At 45.9% G+C, this 18973-nt stretch overlaps 1 protein-coding gene across 8 annotated transcripts in view; it reads right to left on the reverse strand.

The window, feature by feature from the left end:
* sorcs2 (sortilin-related VPS10 domain containing receptor 2) overlaps positions 1 to 18973 on the reverse strand; it is an 840628-nt gene that overhangs the window by 40361 nt on the left and 781294 nt on the right. For all 8 annotated transcript variants that reach the window (XM_038792097.1, XM_038792096.1, XM_038792100.1 and 5 more), the window contains 6 exons: positions 15572 to 15758; positions 14255 to 14388; positions 14031 to 14154; positions 12313 to 12425; positions 7585 to 7710; positions 1298 to 1397 (listed from right to left, as the gene is read on the reverse strand). In XM_038792097.1, the coding sequence (XP_038648025.1) occupies positions 1298 to 1397; positions 7585 to 7710; positions 12313 to 12425; positions 14031 to 14154; positions 14255 to 14388; positions 15572 to 15758 (784 nt within the window). The remainder of the gene's footprint in view (positions 1 to 1297; positions 1398 to 7584; positions 7711 to 12312; positions 12426 to 14030; positions 14155 to 14254; positions 14389 to 15571; positions 15759 to 18973) is intronic.

Raw genomic sequence — 18973 nt, forward strand, 5'->3', positions numbered from 1 at the left:
GATTTTTCACTCAAGTATGCCTCTTCCCTGAAACAATTATTGTTTTATCTCTACTTATAAGACTTAATAAAAAGTTCTGTCTACATTTCCATATAACATTTTTCACAGGCAAAAACAAATTAAGTTGGCTTTTCACAAATGGGTTTAAATTAAGCAGGATACAAATGGAAATTGGTTATTCCTTGCATAGTCATTTTTATTTCCACTTGCTACATCTAATTCAATCCACAAAATCACTGGGATGACAGTGGCACGGAATTTCTGAGCTGAATACAGCACTCCTTGTGGCAGGATATCAGGAGTGTGGCTTAAAGTCCAAAAAATTAGTCCTGGATGCCATGGATCCTAACCTCATTGCCAAGTTCCCAGAGGGAGAGTTTCTTTGAGGGAAGAACATAAGTCCATCTCAAAGTAGCTCCTTATTTGACTGTGGGTATGGCTAGGGAAGGGGTTCCTAGGTCAAGAATTGTCTCAGTCTGGCGGCTGATACGTACAGATGACTGAAGCATATCAGCTGATGGGGGGAGGGGTTCCAGATTTAAAAAAAATATATATATATTCAGGTCCTTTGCAAAGTGGGCCTCAGAGAGAAACCTTTTGGCCAGCTTCAGTGCTGCCCTCGCAATGTGGATTTTCTGCACCGCTTTTGCCGAGACACCTGCTGTGTCAGGGGCAGCACGGTAGCATTGTGGATAGCACAATTGCTTCACAGCTCCAGGGTCCCAGGTTCGATTCCGGCTTGGGTCACTGTCTGTGCCGAATCTGCACATCCTCCCCGTGTGTGCGTGGGTTTCCTCCGGGTGCTCCGGTTTCCTCCCACAGTCCAAAGATGTGCAGGTTAGGCGGATTGGCCATGATAAATTGCCCTTAGTGTTGGGTGGGGTTACTGGGTTATGGGGATAGGGTGGAGGTGTTCACCTTGGGTAGGGTGCTCTTTCCAAGAGCCGGTGCAGACTTGATGGGCCGAATGGCCTCCTTCTGCACTGTAAATTCTATGATATCTATGAGTGCCGTAGGTGCGCTTTCTGTGGCGCAGGCACCCACAATTAAAGTATTAATAATGAAGTCTCTCCCTGACTCTGGAAGGTCTGATTGGATCAGCAGACTAGAACTACCAGTTATGATGACAAGACTTATGGATTTCTGATCCCAACATCTCTGATGTTTTTCAGACAACAGGAATAAACATCCACATAGGCATCTTCAATGATGTGTAAATTGAATGTGAACATTTTAACAGAGCTTGTTTTTGATACTACATAGTTCTATTTTATTCTGGATTATATTATGGCTTTACCCGCTCTATAATCAGCCAGTGTAACAGTCACTTCCACCCCTGGTTTCAGAGAGATCTTTACTTGATTTTCTGTCAGAGCTTCTATTAAGGATTCAATTCCCTGAGGGGAAAAAAAGCACAAAAACAATCTATCAGTATATCGTGTTGAATAAATTACTGCAGAGCTCAAGTTTCAACGGCCTTGTCAATCACCTCCTTTCTTAACAATAGCAAGAATTCATTGTGATCTCCACTTACATTATTGAGCTAATTTGGTGGTAATTACCACAGACACACAAAGGATAAGTGACACCGCTCAATTTGCAGCTCATTGAAGACCGAGTAGAAATTTTCCACAACCCTCATATTACATTAGAGTAAATGAAATGCCTTACTTTTTCTTACCCAAACCTACCGCTCCCATCACTAACCATCCTCAGTTTACCAAAATGCTTATAGATAATTCTCTGACACAACACTTCAGGCTATCTAATTCCGGTGCTGCAACACCTTGTTGATTGCATGCAAAGTTTTAAAATTTAGAGTACCCAATTCTTTTTTTCTCAATTAAGGGGCAATTTAGCGTGGCCAATCCACCTACGCTGCACATCTTTGGGTTGTGGGGGTGAGACCCACGCAAACACGGGGAGAATATGCAAACTCACATGGACAGTGACCCGGGGCCGTGATTAAACCTGGGTCCTCAGCGTCGTGAGGCAGCAGTGCTAACCACTGCGCCACCATGCCACCCATATTACATGCAAAGCTACTGGTCGCCAATTTAAGAACATTTTCCAGTACCGTGAAAACATAATAGTTAGGATCAGTGAGAGGCGACGGGCAGTTCGAGTTGCAAATAAATTGCAGAGAGGATAAGAAGGGTAGATGGAATTTCTTTCACTGAAATATAATTTAATATGTTTTCAGTTTTTTATTTCAGATTTCCTACATCTGCCATATTTTGCTTTTCCACATGAACTGATGGCCTCCTTAAAGAATTCTGGCTCCACATTAGATACTGCTTCAGATATAACTTGAGGGACTGTTTAGCTCACTGGGCTAAATCACTGGCTTTGAAAGCAGACCAAGCAGGCTAGTAGCACGGTTCAATTCCCGTAACAGCTTCCCCGAACAGGCGCCGGAATGTGGCGACTAGGGGCTTTTCACAGTAACTTCATTCAAGTCTACTCGTGACAATAAGCAATTTCATTTAATTTCATCTTGATATTTTTCTGGTTGGAATTCTAATTTCCAAACTATTCCTCCAGGCTGCCCTCTACTCTTCCAAATCCCCATAACATAAAAGATACTGCAGGCATCTACATTATGGCTAAACAACTTATCCTAACTTCGCCCCAAACCACTTGGCAACAAACTACAACTCACATTTGTATAGCGCCTTGAATGCAGAATTGTAATCCATCAAAAAAATAAACATCGAGCCAAAGAAGGACACATAAAGAGGGAGTAAATAAAACCCTGCTAAAAGAGGTGGATTATAAGGAGGGTCAGGAGGGAATGAAGTTGAAATGCAGAGGAATTTAAGGAGACAAAACCTGTAATGTGGATCCATAGTTGCATTGAATTGGCTGGGGTATAGTTTTAGGTGGACTGAATGTTTAATGGGAGTGAAGTGGAATGACTGAAGACTGGCAACTGTGATGGTGAGAATGTCAAGGGAAGGCAGAGATGGATTTGCAGTCAAATAACGGGTTCTGCTTTCATCGAGGATGGGGATGTTCATGGAGCCTCTTGCTCCCATTAGTTATTTAATTATCCACCACCATTCATGCCTGTATGTGCAAGACTGCAAAGCATTGAGCTGATTGATTGCAGATTTGCTTGGCTCTATCTGTAACTATCTCTCCGGCCCTTGTTGGCCTGAGTGCTAGAAATCATTAATTTTTGCAATTTTATACTTTTTGCATATTATTTCTGTTTTGCTCTTGATTTTAAGATCATCTATATTATGTTTGTATTAAATTTTTTAAAGTTTGTTTTAAATCAAGGTGTACAAAGTAAGTATGATTGTGCTTTGATTAAGTCAAGTAATTACTCAATTATGTAACGTGTCTTTATATTGTCAACTGTCCACCTCCACACCCTTCCGCCCCCCTTCTGACGATGTGCGGGGGAAGTTTTTTTTACACAGAGGGTGGTGGTGGAATGCACTGCCAAGTGAGGTGGGTGAGGCAGATACGTTAGCAACCATTATGACTTATCTGGATAGGCATGTGAACAGACGGGGTATAGAAAGATACAGATGGTTGGTCTAAATAGGACAGGTGATTGGCGCAGCTTGGAGGACCGAAGGGCCTGTTCCTGTGCTGTATTGTTCTTTGTTCTCCACCCTCCTTTGCTCTGTTTTTCATACTGGTCAAAGTAGGGAACTGTTTTGGACAGACTAATTTGAGGTTACCTAATTTGTGCGACAATAAAGTTGTTCAGAGCTGTTATTTTGTCTAAGCTGGGTGTTTTTGCTAGATTTGCGAAAATAAAAGTTGTTTCCTACTGTTTAACATGAGCCAGTTCTTATTGCAATCAATGACAAGCTGGGACAATACATAAACTTACACATGGAGTGATTAGCTATGCTGTGGAATCAGAAGATGGCGTTTGATCGATGGAAAGCATAACTTAACTGATGGCAGACGGGGGACATCAACATAGAACATAGAACAGTACAGCACAGAACAGGCCCTTCGGCCCTCAATGTTGTGCCGAGCCATGATCACCCTACTCAACCCACGTATCCACCCTATACCCGTAACCCAACAACCCCCCCCTTAACCTTACTTTTTTTATTAGGACACTACGGGCAATTTAGCATGGCCAATCCACCTAACCCGCACATCTTTGGACTGTGGGAGGAAACCGGAGCAACCGGAGGAAACCCACGCACACAGGGGGAGGACGTGCAGACTCCACACAGACAGTGACCCAGCTGGGAATCGAACCTGGGACCCTGGAGCTGTGAAGCATTTATGCTAACCACCATGCTACCCTGCTGCCCCTAATGTGCAAGGTTATTCAACAACTTCATGAATGTACCAAAGGGAACCGCACCATTTTAGGGAACTGTTTTGAACAGACTAATTTGAGGTTACCATTTGTGCGACAATAAAGTTGTCTTTTTCCCTTTCTTTTAACGTATATTTATATACAAAGATTTTTTCATTCCTTTTAATAAAGTTATCTTTCTCCCCCTTCTCTACATCATTACTAATTGTTTAATTAAAAAAATTGTTTTCGCACATTATTTGGTATTGAGTTATTCATTCCTGTTATGTCAATAGTACAAGTCCGAGCATTAGTGAGACTTTGAAAAGGACACTCATGCCCTGCACTGCTTCTGCTGTTTAGCAAGTAATCCTGTGTCGTAGCTTCGCCAGGTTGACCCTCGGGTGGGATTCTCCAACCCCACACCGGGTCGGAGAATCGCCGACGGGCGGCGTGAATCGTGCCCCACCGCTCCGACGCCGGCTGCCGAATTCTCCGGCGCCGGTTTTTGGGCGGGGGCGGGGATCGCCTCACGTCGGTCAGGGGCAGCTGGCAGTGGTCCCGCCGGCGATTCTCCGGGCCCCGATGGGCCGAGCGGCCACCCGTTTTCGGCCTGTCCCGCCGGCGTGAAAAGGACAAGGTCCATACCGGCGGGACCTGGCTTGGGGTGACCTACAGAGTCTTCGGGGGTGGGGGGGCAACGGGGGGATCCAGCCCCGGGGAGTGCCCCCACAGTGGCCTGGCCTGCCATCGGAGCCCACCGATCTGCGGGCGGGCCTGTGCTGTGGGGGCACTCTTTCTCTCCGCGCCGGCCTGTGTAAGGCTCCGCGATGACCGGCGCGGAGAAGAAACCCCCTGCGCATGCGCAGGTAACACACCCACTGTTCTGCGCATGCGCCAGAACACGCTGGCGCTCCTGCGCATGCGCCAACTCAAGCCGGCCAGCGTAGGCCCTTTGGCGCCGGTTGGCACAGCGCCAACCACTCCAGCGCCAGCATAGCCCCCGGAAGTGCGGAGGATCCCGCACCTTCCGGGCGGCCTGACGCCGGAGTGGTTCACACCACTCTTTGGAGCCAGTACGGCCCGCTCCGCTGATTGCGGGAGAATCCCGGCCCTCATTTTTAGTCATGCCTGCTGCTGCTCCTGGCATGCCCTACTACACTCTTCATTCAGCCAGTTTGGTCATCTTGCTTGATGACTGATATGCTGGGCCATGAGGTTACAAAATTTGTTGAAATACAGTTCTGCTGCTCATAGCTACCACATCTCATTGATTTTCTGTTTTGAGCTTGAATATTCGTTTAAAATCTGTCCTATTTAACATGGCAGTGGTGACACAAACACAATGGAGGGCATCCTCAGTGTGAAGATGGAAATTCATCTCCAGCACTTTGTGGCGATCACTCCTACCAATACTGTCATGGACAGATGTATCTCTGACAGGTAGATTGGTAAGGATGGGGTGAAGTAGGTTAATCCCTTTGCAAGCTCAGGATTCAGCCAGCTCAGTCAGTAATGGTGCAACCAAACTACTGCCATTGTGAGATTTGGACTCACATTTTCTCGTCTAGTAATATAACCACTATGCTACTGCAAGCCAGTGCTATAAACTAGTGCCATTCTGGACTTGAATAAAATCACCTCTCTGTATTTTCCTATAGCTAGAACCATAATTATGTATAGATTTTCTATGTTTGAACTCTGTAAACGATGGCAATTTCAGTTGATAGAATGGCAATGGTTCCCATATTTAGCATATAAATTAGAAGTAATTGATAAGCAATTCCATTTATTAATAATTATCAAAAGTCAGTATCACTAGATAATGTGAATGATGTGAAATCTGGACTAAGGAAATTCCAGTGTATGTCAACAATAGGGTTAAGATAATTACCTGAAATTTAAATTTGCATAGCAGGACAGACAGCTCCTACTACAAAAATAAATACAACCTGAGTCAAGATGCGCATAAACCTGAACATCAACATGAACATCACCAGGAAATACAATCTGCTACATGTGGACAATGTCTACACTGTCTCTCCACAACTCCCCATTCCTAACCATGTAACGTTCTCCAGCCTCTGAAATTCCCATGATGCAGCCTCGCCCGTTTTGAACATTGCAGTGCTGTTTGTTTCATCTTCCTCTGCTCCATTATAGATAGAACATAGAACAGTACAGCACAGAACAGGCCCTTCGGCCCTCGATGTTGTGACCAGCCTTGCCCGAAACCATGATCAAGCTATCCCACTCCCTGTCATTCTGGTGTGCTCCATGTGCCTATCCAATAACTGCTTGAAAGTTCCTAAAGTGTCCGACTACACTATCACAGCAGGCAGTCCATTCCACACCCTAACCACTCTCTGAGTAATGAACCTACCTCGGACATCCCTCCTATATCTCCCACCCTGAACCTTATAGTTATGCCCCCTTGTAACAGCTACATCCACCTGAGGAAATAGTTTCTGAACGTCCACTCTATCTATCCCCCTCATCATCTTATAAACCTCTATTGAGTTGCCTCTCATCCTCCTCCGCTCCAAAGAGAAAAGCCCTAGCTCCCTCAACCTTTCCTCATAAGACCTACCCTCCAAACCAGGCAGCATCCTGGTAAACCTCCTTTGCACCCTGTCCAATGCTTCCACATCATTCCCATAATGAGGTGACCAGAACTGCACACAATACTCCAAATGTGGTCTCACCAGGGTCATGTACAGTTGCAGCATAACCCCACGGCTCTTAAACTCAAGCCCCTGTTAATTAACGCTAACACACTATAGGCCTTCTTCACGGCTCTATCCACTTGAGTGGCAACCTTCAGAGATATGTGGACATGAACCCCAAGATCTCTCTTCAGCTGTCTTAGCTTTGCACTCTGGAATTTTCTTCTCAAACCCTTGCTATCATGTTGCATTTCGCCCCCCTTTTAAAAGCCATCACAAAACCTGCTCTCTTAGACCATGATCACAATCATTTCTCCCAAACTTCTCTTTAACTCCAATAGAGTTATACCCAAAATCACAATTTTTATTTTCTTTCTCCACAGATGCTGCCTCACCAACTGAGTGTTTCCAGCATCTGCGGTATTTCTCTTTAACTTTTCTTCATCTTAGCATTTGTTCCTTCATTCCCACCCTTCCTGAAATGCTTTGGGACAATTTGTTATGTTAAAGACACAATGCAAATATCAGTTATTTTGCTTATATGTAAAACTCATAGAAGTAACCAATTCCACAGTTCTCTGTTTTCATATAATTCTAGGTCTTTATATTTCCGACTTTTCCATAATAGTTCAAATTTGGTACCTTGTCAGTGGTTATGCTCCTTTTCCTCTTTGGTTTCTCTGGTGGTGGAAGTAAGTACAGCTCTGCTGTGGTGGGCAGACCCACTCGAACCACTGTTAAAAGTAATTCCTCAGGCATGCCTGTTGTCTGCAAAGATAATGATTGTTACATTGGGCAAAATTTTTGAAAATGTCTCACACTGATTCTTCTGAATGTTAATGGCATGTTATTGAAAGGGACAGGAAATGACTACTATTATACGACTGGATGCAAACCACTCCGGCGCCGGTCTAGCCCCTGAAGGTGCGGAGGATTCCGCACCTTTGGGGCGGGCCGATGCTGGAGTGGTTCATGCCACTCTGTCCCCGCCAGGTACGGGAGAATCCCACCCAAGGTCTTCTAATGATAGGCCTCTTTCTCCTCTCTCTACACACAAGTTCCTCTCTCTGTTGTCTGTGCTCCACTTCCTTGCTGCAGCTCAAGATAGACTGCAACTACAGCTTCCATTAATGAAGCTAGTTTACTCCTGAAAGGCCTTCTAACTCCTCTGACCTTGTTAGCAAAATCCAGCACCACTCCTTTGTAAATCCAAATTTGCAAAACCCCTCCAATAACAAATAACACAGTATTTCTACTAATTCTGCACCAGCATAAAATGTTAAAAGCACCTAATCTGAAGGTTCCATGGTTAACCTTTTAAATACCCATAGTCAGGTTGGTTTGCGGAGGGGAGTGTGTTCCTTTGTTGAATGCATGTCTAACTAGGAATGATTAATAGAAGATGTTATTAGGAGCCATATAATTGGAAATTGCAGATCATGAACCAAATCAGCATTAGAGGCGGTTTGGCATTATCATCTGATCACCTTACATAATTCCAGTGCATGCATGCGTCGTGGCACAATCCCTGTACACAGGCCAAGCAAATAGTGGTGACAAATGGTCAGAAAAACCATGGCACTTGAGAATCTCAGGCTTCCTTTATGCCAGCATCAGCGGCTTATAGAATTGAACTTCACAGCCCAGGTTATAGCACAGTAAGAAGTCTTACAACACCAGGTTAAAGTCCAACAGGTTTGTTTCAAACACGAGCTTTCGGAGCACGGCTCCTTCTTCAGGTGAATGGAAAGGCTTGTTCCAGAAATGTTTATATAGACACAGTCAGAGATGCCCCGGAATGCGAGCACCTGCAGGCAATCAAATCATCAAAGATGCAGAGAGAGAGGTAACTCCAGGTTAAAGAGGTGTGAATTGTCCCAAGCCAGTTCAGTCGGTAGGCCTCTGCAAGTCCAGGCTTGTTGGTGGGGGCCGAATGTAATGCGACATGAATCCCAGATCCCGGTTGAGTCCGCATTCATGCGTGCGGAACTTAGCTATAAGTTTTTGCTCAGCAATTTTGCGTTGTCGCGTCTCCTGAAGGCCTCCTTGTAGAATGCTGACCCGGAGATCAGAGGCTGAATGTCCTTGACTGCTGAAGTGTTCCCCAACTGGAAGGGAACAGTCCTGCCTGTTGATAGTCGCACGATGCCCGTTTATTCGTTGTCGCAGTGTCTGCATGGTCTCGCCAATGTACCACGCTTCGGGACATCCTTTCCTGCAGCGTATGAGGTAGACTACATTGGTCGAGTCGCACGAGTATGCGCCGCGTACCTGGTGGGTGGTGTTTCCACGTGTAATGGTGGTGTCCATGTCGATGATCTGGCATGTCTTGCAGAGATTACCCTGGCAGGGTTTTGTGGTGTTGTGGTTGCTGTTCTGAAGGCTGGGTAATTTGCTGCAAACAATGGTTTGTTTGAGGTTGCGCGGTTGTCATTGGCGAGACCATGCAGACACTGCGACAACGAATAAACGGGCATCGTGCGACTATCAACAGGCAGGACTGTTCCCTTCCAGTTGGGGAACACTTCAGCAGTCAAGGACATTCAGCCTCTGATCTCCGGGTCAGCATTCTACAAGGAGGCCTTCAGGAGACGCGACAACGCAAAATTGCTGAGCAAAAACTTATAGCTAAGTTCCGCACGCATGAATGCGGACTCAACCGGGATCTGGGATTCATGTCGCATTACATTCGGCCCCCACCAACAAGCCTGGACTTGCAGAGGCCTACCGACTGAACTGGCTTGGGACAATTCACACCTCTTTAACCTGGAGTTACCTCTCTCTCTGCATCTTTGATGATTTGATTGCCTGCAGGTGCTCGCATTCCGGGGCATCTCTGACTGTGTCTATATAAACATTTCTGGAACAAGCCTTTCCATTCACCTGAAGAAGGAGCCGTGCTCCGAAAGCTCGTGTTTGAAACAAACCTGTTGGACTTTAACCTGGTGTTGTAAGACTTCTTACTGTGCTCACCCCAGTCCAACGCCGGCATCTCCACATCAGGTTATAGCAGTTCTGTGTAGGAGCCAGGAGTGCTAATGAATAGGTAGCCCTTTGTGAATTCAGAATGGTGAGAAGGGTATCAGTATGAATTAGGAAGTGAGAAGGACGCCAGTGTGAACAAGCTAGTGAAGGGGAGATTGGAGGATTGTATCAAACAGCATGCCCCTTCTGCTGTTAACAATGGACAAGCTTCAGATCGTACCCAACCAGCCCATGCCTGCAAAATGCAAAACACAGTGTCCAACATTAGATCTGATTTCACGATTGGACAACATTTGCTAAATAATCCTCAGTGTGCTAAGAATTTATAATGTCAACCAAATTAAGACCGTCAGTTGGGCTTGCATTTGCATGTACTGGAAGCTTCATATGTTAATACACAGGACCCTGCGCACGGTAGCACAAGTGACTAACACTGTGGCTTCACAGTGCCAGGGTCCCAGGTTCGATTCCCAGCTGGGTCACTATCTGTGCGGAGTCTGCACGTTCTCCCGGTGTCTGCGTGGGTTTCCTCCGGGTGCTCCGGTTTCCTCCCACAGTCCAAAGACGTGCAGGTGAGGTGGATTGGCCATGCTAAATTTCCCTTAGTGTCCAAAAAGGGTAGGAGTTCTTGGGTTATGGGGATAGGGTGGAAGCGAAGGCTTAAGTGGGTCGGTGCAGACTTGATGGGCCAAATGGCCTCCTTCTGCACTGTATGTTCTATGTTCTGTTCTTGCACCTATTTCAGTGAAAGCATTTGCTGGTTTATTCCTCAAGAAAATGCTCAAATCAGGATCAAGCTGTCTGGTTTAAATTTTCAAACAATGATTGGCAGTTAACTCTCAGTAACCATTAACTGGTGCATTCTCCATGGCAACACATCCACCAATCAGACTCCACCTGCCCACCAATCAGCATTTTCTTCTCATACAGTATAAAGTTGTTTCCCCTGACATTAGTATTCTTGTGATTGCCCTGACAAGTGCAAGACATAAAGCTTCTACAAAATGTCTTTTAAGCAATGTTATCTAAGAAGCCTGACTGCAGGAAACACTGGGCGCAATTCTACCAAAGGGAGACAAATAGACTACGCCAGAGTGAAACCCGGAGTGTTTCACTCCAGCGTCGGAGGCCACTCCTCGCCCCCTAGTCTCCACTAGGAGCGGCGGCGCGTGCATTCTGCGCGCCGGGCCTTGACGTTTGTGTCAAAGCAGCGCACCAGGAATGACTCGGCCGGCAACGCCGAAGTGACGTCAGCCGCGCATGTGCAGGTTGGCCGGCGCTAACCGGCGCATGCGCGGTTGCCGTCTTCCCCTCTGCTGCCCCGCAAGACATCGCGGCTTGATCTTGCGGGGCGGCGGAGGGAAAAGAGTGCATCTTTTAGAGACGCCGGCCCGACGATCGGTGGGCACCGATCGCGGGCCAGACATCGGCTGAGCACGCCCGTGGTGCTCGATTCTCCCTTTGCCCCCCAAAGGCCCCACACTCAACGGTCGCGCGCTGTTCACGCCAGCAGCGACCAGGTGTGGTTGGCGCCGGCGTGAACCGGTCGGGTTCGACAGGCCGCTCGCCCATCCGGGCCGGAGAATCACCGGTCGCCGTGAGAAACGACGAGCGGCGATTCTCTGAGCGGTCTGTCGCAAAACGTGACACGCATTTTGTGGGGGGGGGGGGGGTGGGAGAATCGCAGGGGGTGCCAGTGCGGTGTGGCGTGATTCGCCCGGCCCTCCCGCGAATCTGCCACCCGGCGTGGGGTGCGGAGAATCGCACCCACCATCTTTGTTCAAAAACACATATGGGAATTCTGAATTAACGTGTTGGAAAATGATGCAAGTCTGGAGCAACTACAAATTGAAAATGTATCTTTAAACAGGAAAAGTTGAAAAGATGGGGGAAGAGAGCGAAGGAATGGAATTTTGTAAATAGCTCTTTCAAATCACCAGTGCAATGGCTAGATGTCCTACTGTGTTGCAAACTCTAAATCTGTGACCTTGTCTAACTGCAGAGACTGGAAGATCTATTCTTGCTATATTCTCAGTCAATGCTCCGTGAGACAGAAAAATCCATCTACCTAGTCCTTAAGGCACTTGCACTGACTTGGATAATGGTAATTGAAGATAGACTCAAACCATGCAAAATAACTAGGCAGGTGTTGAACCATTTCAACGGAAATTTTCATTTCCTGATTGTGAACTATATTTTCAACATGCCAATCTGCAATCTTTATCACACAATCATGAAAGCTGTCTGGTTTAAATTTTCAAACAATGATTGGCAATTAACTCTCAGTAACCATTAACTGGTGCATTCTCCATGGCAACACATCCACCAATCACATCCACCAAGCGTGTGATTTCTGGTGGCGGTAAGTGATTCAGTAGCAAATACCTCTGCTAAAATCCGCGATATAACTTGTCCAATATCTTCCCTCCATTCCGGTACATTAGGATTGTAACTGTCGATGTTCTGAGAAAATTCAAGAGGTAGGACTTCCAACTGATCTGAAACATCAATGCATTTGTACTAGAACTATAGTCAAGGTTGATGCCACATTTATTAAAACTATTCTCTACTTGAAAATGATTTTGGTAAATTTTGTGTTTGGTGAAGAACCAACGGCCATTCTGCTATGATGACATGATGCTCAATTAATGCAATTATTCATTTCAACAATTTGCATCACTTAGGGGCCAATTTTCCTAGCACATGCTCCAAGTAAAAGGTCTTTCTCACTCACCTGTACAAAAGGAATTTGGGACTGCACTCCCCATAGCTTCCACCCATTAACAATGAGAATGTGCGTTGGTTTATTCAGCTTATGCCTCCTTTGTAATCTAGAAACTAGCTGTGAAGTAGTCCCTTTAAATAGTTTTCCTGGGACACAACTTCAGAATTCTAATATTATACCGTTATATAATATTTTATTCAAGATTATCTGCATGACTCATAGGACAGTTTTCCTACTGACAATGCGGAACATATTTACTGATCCACGGGTTCCATGCTCTGAGGGGATGCATGTTGGGTCAGGGCTCCAGCACTGCAATGCCGATTCCCAAACCAACATTGGCTTCAGTGCAGTGTCCCATCGGGATCTCGGGTTCAGTGAATTTATGAACTAAGGTGAAAAACGTTTTGGAAACAGTTGTAATCAGCTTCCACAACTATTAATTCTTCCAGAGGCCCAAAATGACTGGCAAATTTTGAAATAAGTGTTGTTTAGAGCAAACAGCAGCTGGGAGCAAATTTCCCCTGCAATTGCATCTGAAATTAGGCAGGACGATGGCAGAGAGTGGAAGTAATTTTGGTAGATGAGGCTTACCACACGTCACCAGCCCAACTGGACGTCCTCGAGCAGGACCACTGCTGGCTCTCCATCCCCACCTCTAACACATGCTATGGCAGAGAGGATGAATGGGCCAGGTGCCAGGAGTATTTGCATTCTGTCCACTTCATTGATATGCAGTTTTTGGGGCTGCTACATACAAGATAGTGGTGGACCCTAGAAAGCAGCAGTAAAAGCCTTGAAATTTCCTCATGGAGAAGAAAACCTTATATCATCCTCTTCTTCTTTCATGTAGTGTCAGACACTTAGGTCCCTGAAGGTCCCTGAATGAAATGAGACATTCAGTGGGACAGCTGTTGTTATTCTGGTGCTTCTGCCCTTTTAAGATCCCTGGCTCCTTATTCTTATGCTTGGATTTTCCACTCTTGCGCTGACAGGAAATCTGTTGATGGTGGGAACCCAACCAGGAACCTGCTTTACATACTGACTGATTCCTAATCCACGAAACCACATTGATGTATGTCTGGAGCCACATGTGGACCAGATCAGGTAAGGATAACCGATTTCCTCCCCTAAAGGACATACGTGAATCAGATGGGTTTTTATGAGAATAGACAATGGTTTCACAGTCATCATTAGGACCAGATTGTTATTGCATTCAAATTGCATCATCTGCCATGGTGGGATTTGAAACCTGAATCCCAGAGCATTACCCTGGATTACTCGTCCACTGACAATACCACAATGCCACCGCCTCCCCTACAATTGTCTAGATGAAGTTACAGCCCCACACTTCAAAGAAATACTTCAGATTTCTTACCAAATATCCTCACCACCTTTGAATCCTGAACCATGGAACTACCACAAGAGGCCTGGACTGTGACTTTAACCGGACCGTTCTCACTAAAGCTGGTTATGAGACTGTTTCCCAGGGTAAGACGAGGCTGCAAAAAATGGTTCAAAAACATGGAATATGTCATCTCCTCTTGTTTTAAACAGTACTTCATAATTTTATCATCTGGATATGTATAAGATGACACCCACCTCAAGGCTGTCTCCCAGCCACCACTGAAAGACTGTGAGGTTGGAGTTGCTGGGCTGCACTAATGCTGTCAGATTCACTTGCTGATCCCTGCGAATGACTGGCAGTGCCTCCAGATGCACAACCTGGAGAGGTGCTGAGGAGGCCCAAGGGCAATTGTATTAGTAAAACATCTGTACACAATGCTGCCCAATTAATCAGTCGCTACAAGACTTTGCCTTAAAATGCATTCATCCAATACTTCAGTTAATTACACTTAAAAGTTTGGGTTCTGCGTTACTTTTGCAACTTTCCAATAGCATCTTTTTCAGTTGCATAAATACTAAAAAAGACGTTCTGAAAATTCTCGATGCATTTGGGAAGTGTAACACTTTCCCATGTTGCACATTATGTAACCTTGACATAAAATCTCATGCATTCTTTGCACCAGTGTGCCTTAACCAAAGCTAATTTTCCATTTCCAACGTTAACCAATCATATGCCCTCTGCGTATCAAGACTTCTCTCTTTCTTTGGCAGTGTTTTGGGGAACCCCTGTGGAAATTCTATCCCATTATGTAAGTGCATCCACAACAATGTAAATTCTCAATGGCCACATCTATCTGATGATAACTCTGGCTCCAGATGATCTCTTTTCTGTTTTCCAATGCTCCATTATAAGCTGTGAGGCAACTGCTCTCTGGAGCAGCACGAATAAGGTTAAAATAACAAACACAATGAAATCAAACCAGGGAAAATAGCCCCATCATCATCTGTCCCTGTTATACTACAGCCAAATCCACTCAATTGGGATTTTGTCTTTTTAGTTTCCTCTGAAGATTTTATGGCAGGTTGCCAATTTTTCTTTTACACAAAGCATGGACATGGGCATGCACGTACAGAGAAGCAAACACCTCCCTGCTGAATATGAAGGTTTCAACTCCAGAAAATGGAAGACTGCAAATTGACGAGTTATTTTCTTTCACTTTAAGGTCAAGCCTCCACAAAACTATTCTGCAACAAACAAACACGTTAATATGTGGGGAAACTGCCACGGTTCATCCAGGGGCTGGTTTAGCACAGTGGGCTAAATAGCTGGCTTGTAAAGCAGACTAAGGCCAGCAGCGCGGGTTCAATTCGCGTACCAGCCTCCCCGAACAGGTGGTGGAATGTGGCGACCAGGGGCTTTTCACAGTAACTTCATTTGAAGCCTACTTGTGACAATAAGCGATTTTCATTTCATTTCATTTCATTCAGAAATCCATCTCCAAACCTCCCTTGTGGAATACTGTCAACAAACATTTCATTGGATTCAGATACTTCTGAGCTGCAGCAACTTACAGTTCACCTGAATGTAAACCATGGCTTCGTCAGACCCTGCAATGTTTTCCGCTGTCACAGAGACACGGTAGATTCCTGGTTTCTCATATCTGTGTTGAATTGGTTCGTCCATCAGTGTAAGGTTTACATAAATAGCCTTAAAACCATCGCCAAGATCCACCTGATATTTTGTGTTTAATGTGTCACCCTAGCAACAAGAAACAATGTAAGAACAAAAGAGCATAAAGTACTGTGGGATAAAATTAGTTTTAGTGTTGCTGTTATGAGTCAGGCAGACCTGATCACTCACGAGTTCCGAAGTCCCAATTAAATTAAATTATGTGACTGCAGCTTTTGTTTACTGTATTCTATACCGCTTGTCCCATTAAGCATATCTGATTGGGTTTCCCTTATGGCTTAATGGATAAAGGTATACCCTGATCCAGCACCAAGGCGTAGTGACTGGAAGCTTCAACTTCTTATCTCACTTAAGTTGGTTGATTTTAGCTGAGTGTTAACAATTTGCCTTGGCATTCCTGGGTGAGGGAGAGGAAGAGTCATGCCAAGGCACGCCTATTCCTGGGGTGTCAGGCAACAACAGGATTGTGGCTCAGTTGTGAGGCCATCCACAGATGACTAGCCTCTTGGCACTCTCGGCTCAGAATTAAAGAAAGGCCATCTGAGGAAAGGTATGAGGAGGGTGTGGATGCCTTTGGAGCGGATTGCTAGCAACAGTTAGCTTCAGGGGACCAGGGGAAAACATTGCTCATGACATAGCTGTTCTTTTATACAGAAGGTTTCTGGATTGTTCATCAAGAAGACTCCGAATGGAAACACAAATATCTTTGAACTGATGTAATTCGCAGGCAGTGAGCTGCACTTCTTCCATTATGGGTGGCACGGTAGCACAGCGGTTAACACTGTTGCTTCACAGCACCAGAGTCCAGGTTCGAGTCCCGGCTTGGGCCACTGTCTGTGCGGAGTCTGCGCGTTCTCCCTGTGTCTGCGTGTGTTTCCTCCGGGTGCTCCGGTTTCTTCCCACAAGTCCTGAAAGACCTGCTGTTACGTGAATTGGACATTCTGAATTCTCCCTCCATGTACCCGAACAAATGTGGCGACTGGGGGCTTTTCACAGTAACTTCATTGCAGTGTTAATGTAAGCCAACTTGTGACACTAAAGATTATTATTATTTAATTTGTAATCTGCCTTCTTAGCTGGAGTAAAAAAGGATCAAATATGATTCTCCAATTGTGGAAAAGTCTGTTGTATAAAATTCACTGTGAAATTTGTGGATTTCAATTTCTTTCCAGCCTTGTAATCCAATTGGCCCACATGATCTGACATTAATAACCCTCCTGCATGTAAAGTACATATTTATGACACTGCAACACATTGGGCGGGATTCTCCCAGAACTGGCCGGATGGCCCGACACTGCCGCCAAGAGCGGCGCGAACCACTCCAGCGTTGGGCCACCCGGAAGTTGCACAATCCTCCGCACCTCCGGGGCTAGGCTGGCGCCGGAGGGGTTGGCGCCACGCCAACCGGTGCCGAAAGGCCGGCGCGCGTTGGTGCATGCGCAGGACCGCTGGCATGGTTCCGCACAGCGTGTTTCCTGCGCATGCGCAGGGAGGGTTCTTCTCCACGCCGGCCATGGCGCAGCCCGACAGAGGCCTGTGCGGAGGGAAAGAGTGCCCCCACAGCACAGGCCCGCCCGCAGATCAGTGGGCCCCAATCGCGGGCCAGGCCAGTGTGTTCCCCCCCCCCCCCCCCCCCCCCCTGGAGGACCCCGCTAGACGGCCGACAAGCCAGGTCTCGTCGTGATGAACCATGTCCATTTTACACCGGCGAAACTGGCCAGTAAATGACGGCCACTCGGCCCATCGGAGCCCGGAGAATTGCCCGGGGGGGCTGCTGCGACCAGTGCGCATAAACCCCACCCCGCCCGAAAACCGGCGCCGGACAATACGACAGCCGGTGTCGGAATGGCGGGGCGGGATTCACACAGCCCCCGGTGATTCTCTGACCCAGCGGGGGGGGTCAGAGAATCCCGTCCATTATTTCTGACATGATTTATCGTACAAAAAAATCTAATCTTTACTGTGCAAAGAAATCGCATTAACATTTTCCCATTTGCTTTCATATTGACACAAATTAAGTTTTGAAAAATCTTATTAGAAAAATACATTTGGTGTGCTTATTGTTTGATTACTTCTGTTTCTCTGTGTTTCCTGGGCTCATGACATTGGATAGATATTAATCCTGGGAAAGGGAACCCTTTTCTTGCTTTTATTGCACTGTTAGCATCAAACATCTGCAAGTTAGATTTGGGCAAAACTTGCTCTATTCTGTTTCCAACTAAGTGTCTCAGTGCAAAGCCCAGAAGGGCATTCAGAGTGCACCAGTGCAACATTTCCTCACAACTGCTATCTCAGAAACAATTTCGTCCAATTGTGAAAAATTCTGTTCTGGAGATGCACCCACTTGGAAATTGATTGATTCTGTTCCAAATGTGATTTATATCAGAACCTAATAAAAAAGACTTTAGCCTATTATTTCATCAGTTTTGACTGATTCAAGCCTAACTATGAAGCTGAATGTCCCTCGCACAAATGCAACTTGTCAAACAGCCCCTTGAGCATCAACGGATGAACCATGTTAATGATGTAACAGTGAGGTAATGTTTTAAAATGCTTTCCTCCAACGTTGTCATTCAGTGTCTCGCACTAAGGACTGTGGATCTGAGTATTTACCAGAGGGATCTAATGTACGAGTGGACTTAGATTAGGGGCAAGCTGTTTGAATTAATTTCTTGATGCCATAAGCCAAAATCTTGATAAACTTTAGCTTTAAATGTAGTCCAGAATATCCATTCTAGGGATGCCCTGAGATACGCCAGAAGATGCACTGGGGAACAGCCCAGATGACCCCCAGGCCAAGGAGAGCATGAGAATTGCCCGGGACGTTTACATTTTCTATGGGTAGTTACCCTGCACCTCGGACCATCTAATACTCAGATTTAAATCAGACACTTTGGATGGTTCCTGACTCTCAGTAGAAGAATTATCCTGGGAAAGTTTAATTAATTAAAACTACTTCTAACTTATGGGTAACTAAAAAACTGAAACCCTGCCTCCCTCCCCGCCCCACATGAAGCCCAACTTCACCCCACCCCCACCTCCCGTGACTACTCAAAACACTGGAATACTTCCTGACCCCCCCCCCCCCCCCCCCCGTGATTAACCCCACAGCTGTCCTCCTGATATCTCCCATTTTATACGCATCTGCAACACCCCCCCCCCCCCCCCCCGCCCCCTGTTCCCGCTCCGACCACCTTAACACCCGACTCCCTAGCTTCTCAATGTGACTTTTAAAAATTTATCTGGTTTATGGCAGCTAGTGCCATAAAAAGATGACATGGCTT

The sequence above is a fragment of the Scyliorhinus canicula genome, chromosome 3 (genome assembly GCF_902713615.1).
Source record: "Scyliorhinus canicula chromosome 3, sScyCan1.1, whole genome shotgun sequence".
Classification (NCBI taxonomy): Eukaryota; Metazoa; Chordata; class Chondrichthyes; order Carcharhiniformes; family Scyliorhinidae; genus Scyliorhinus; species Scyliorhinus canicula.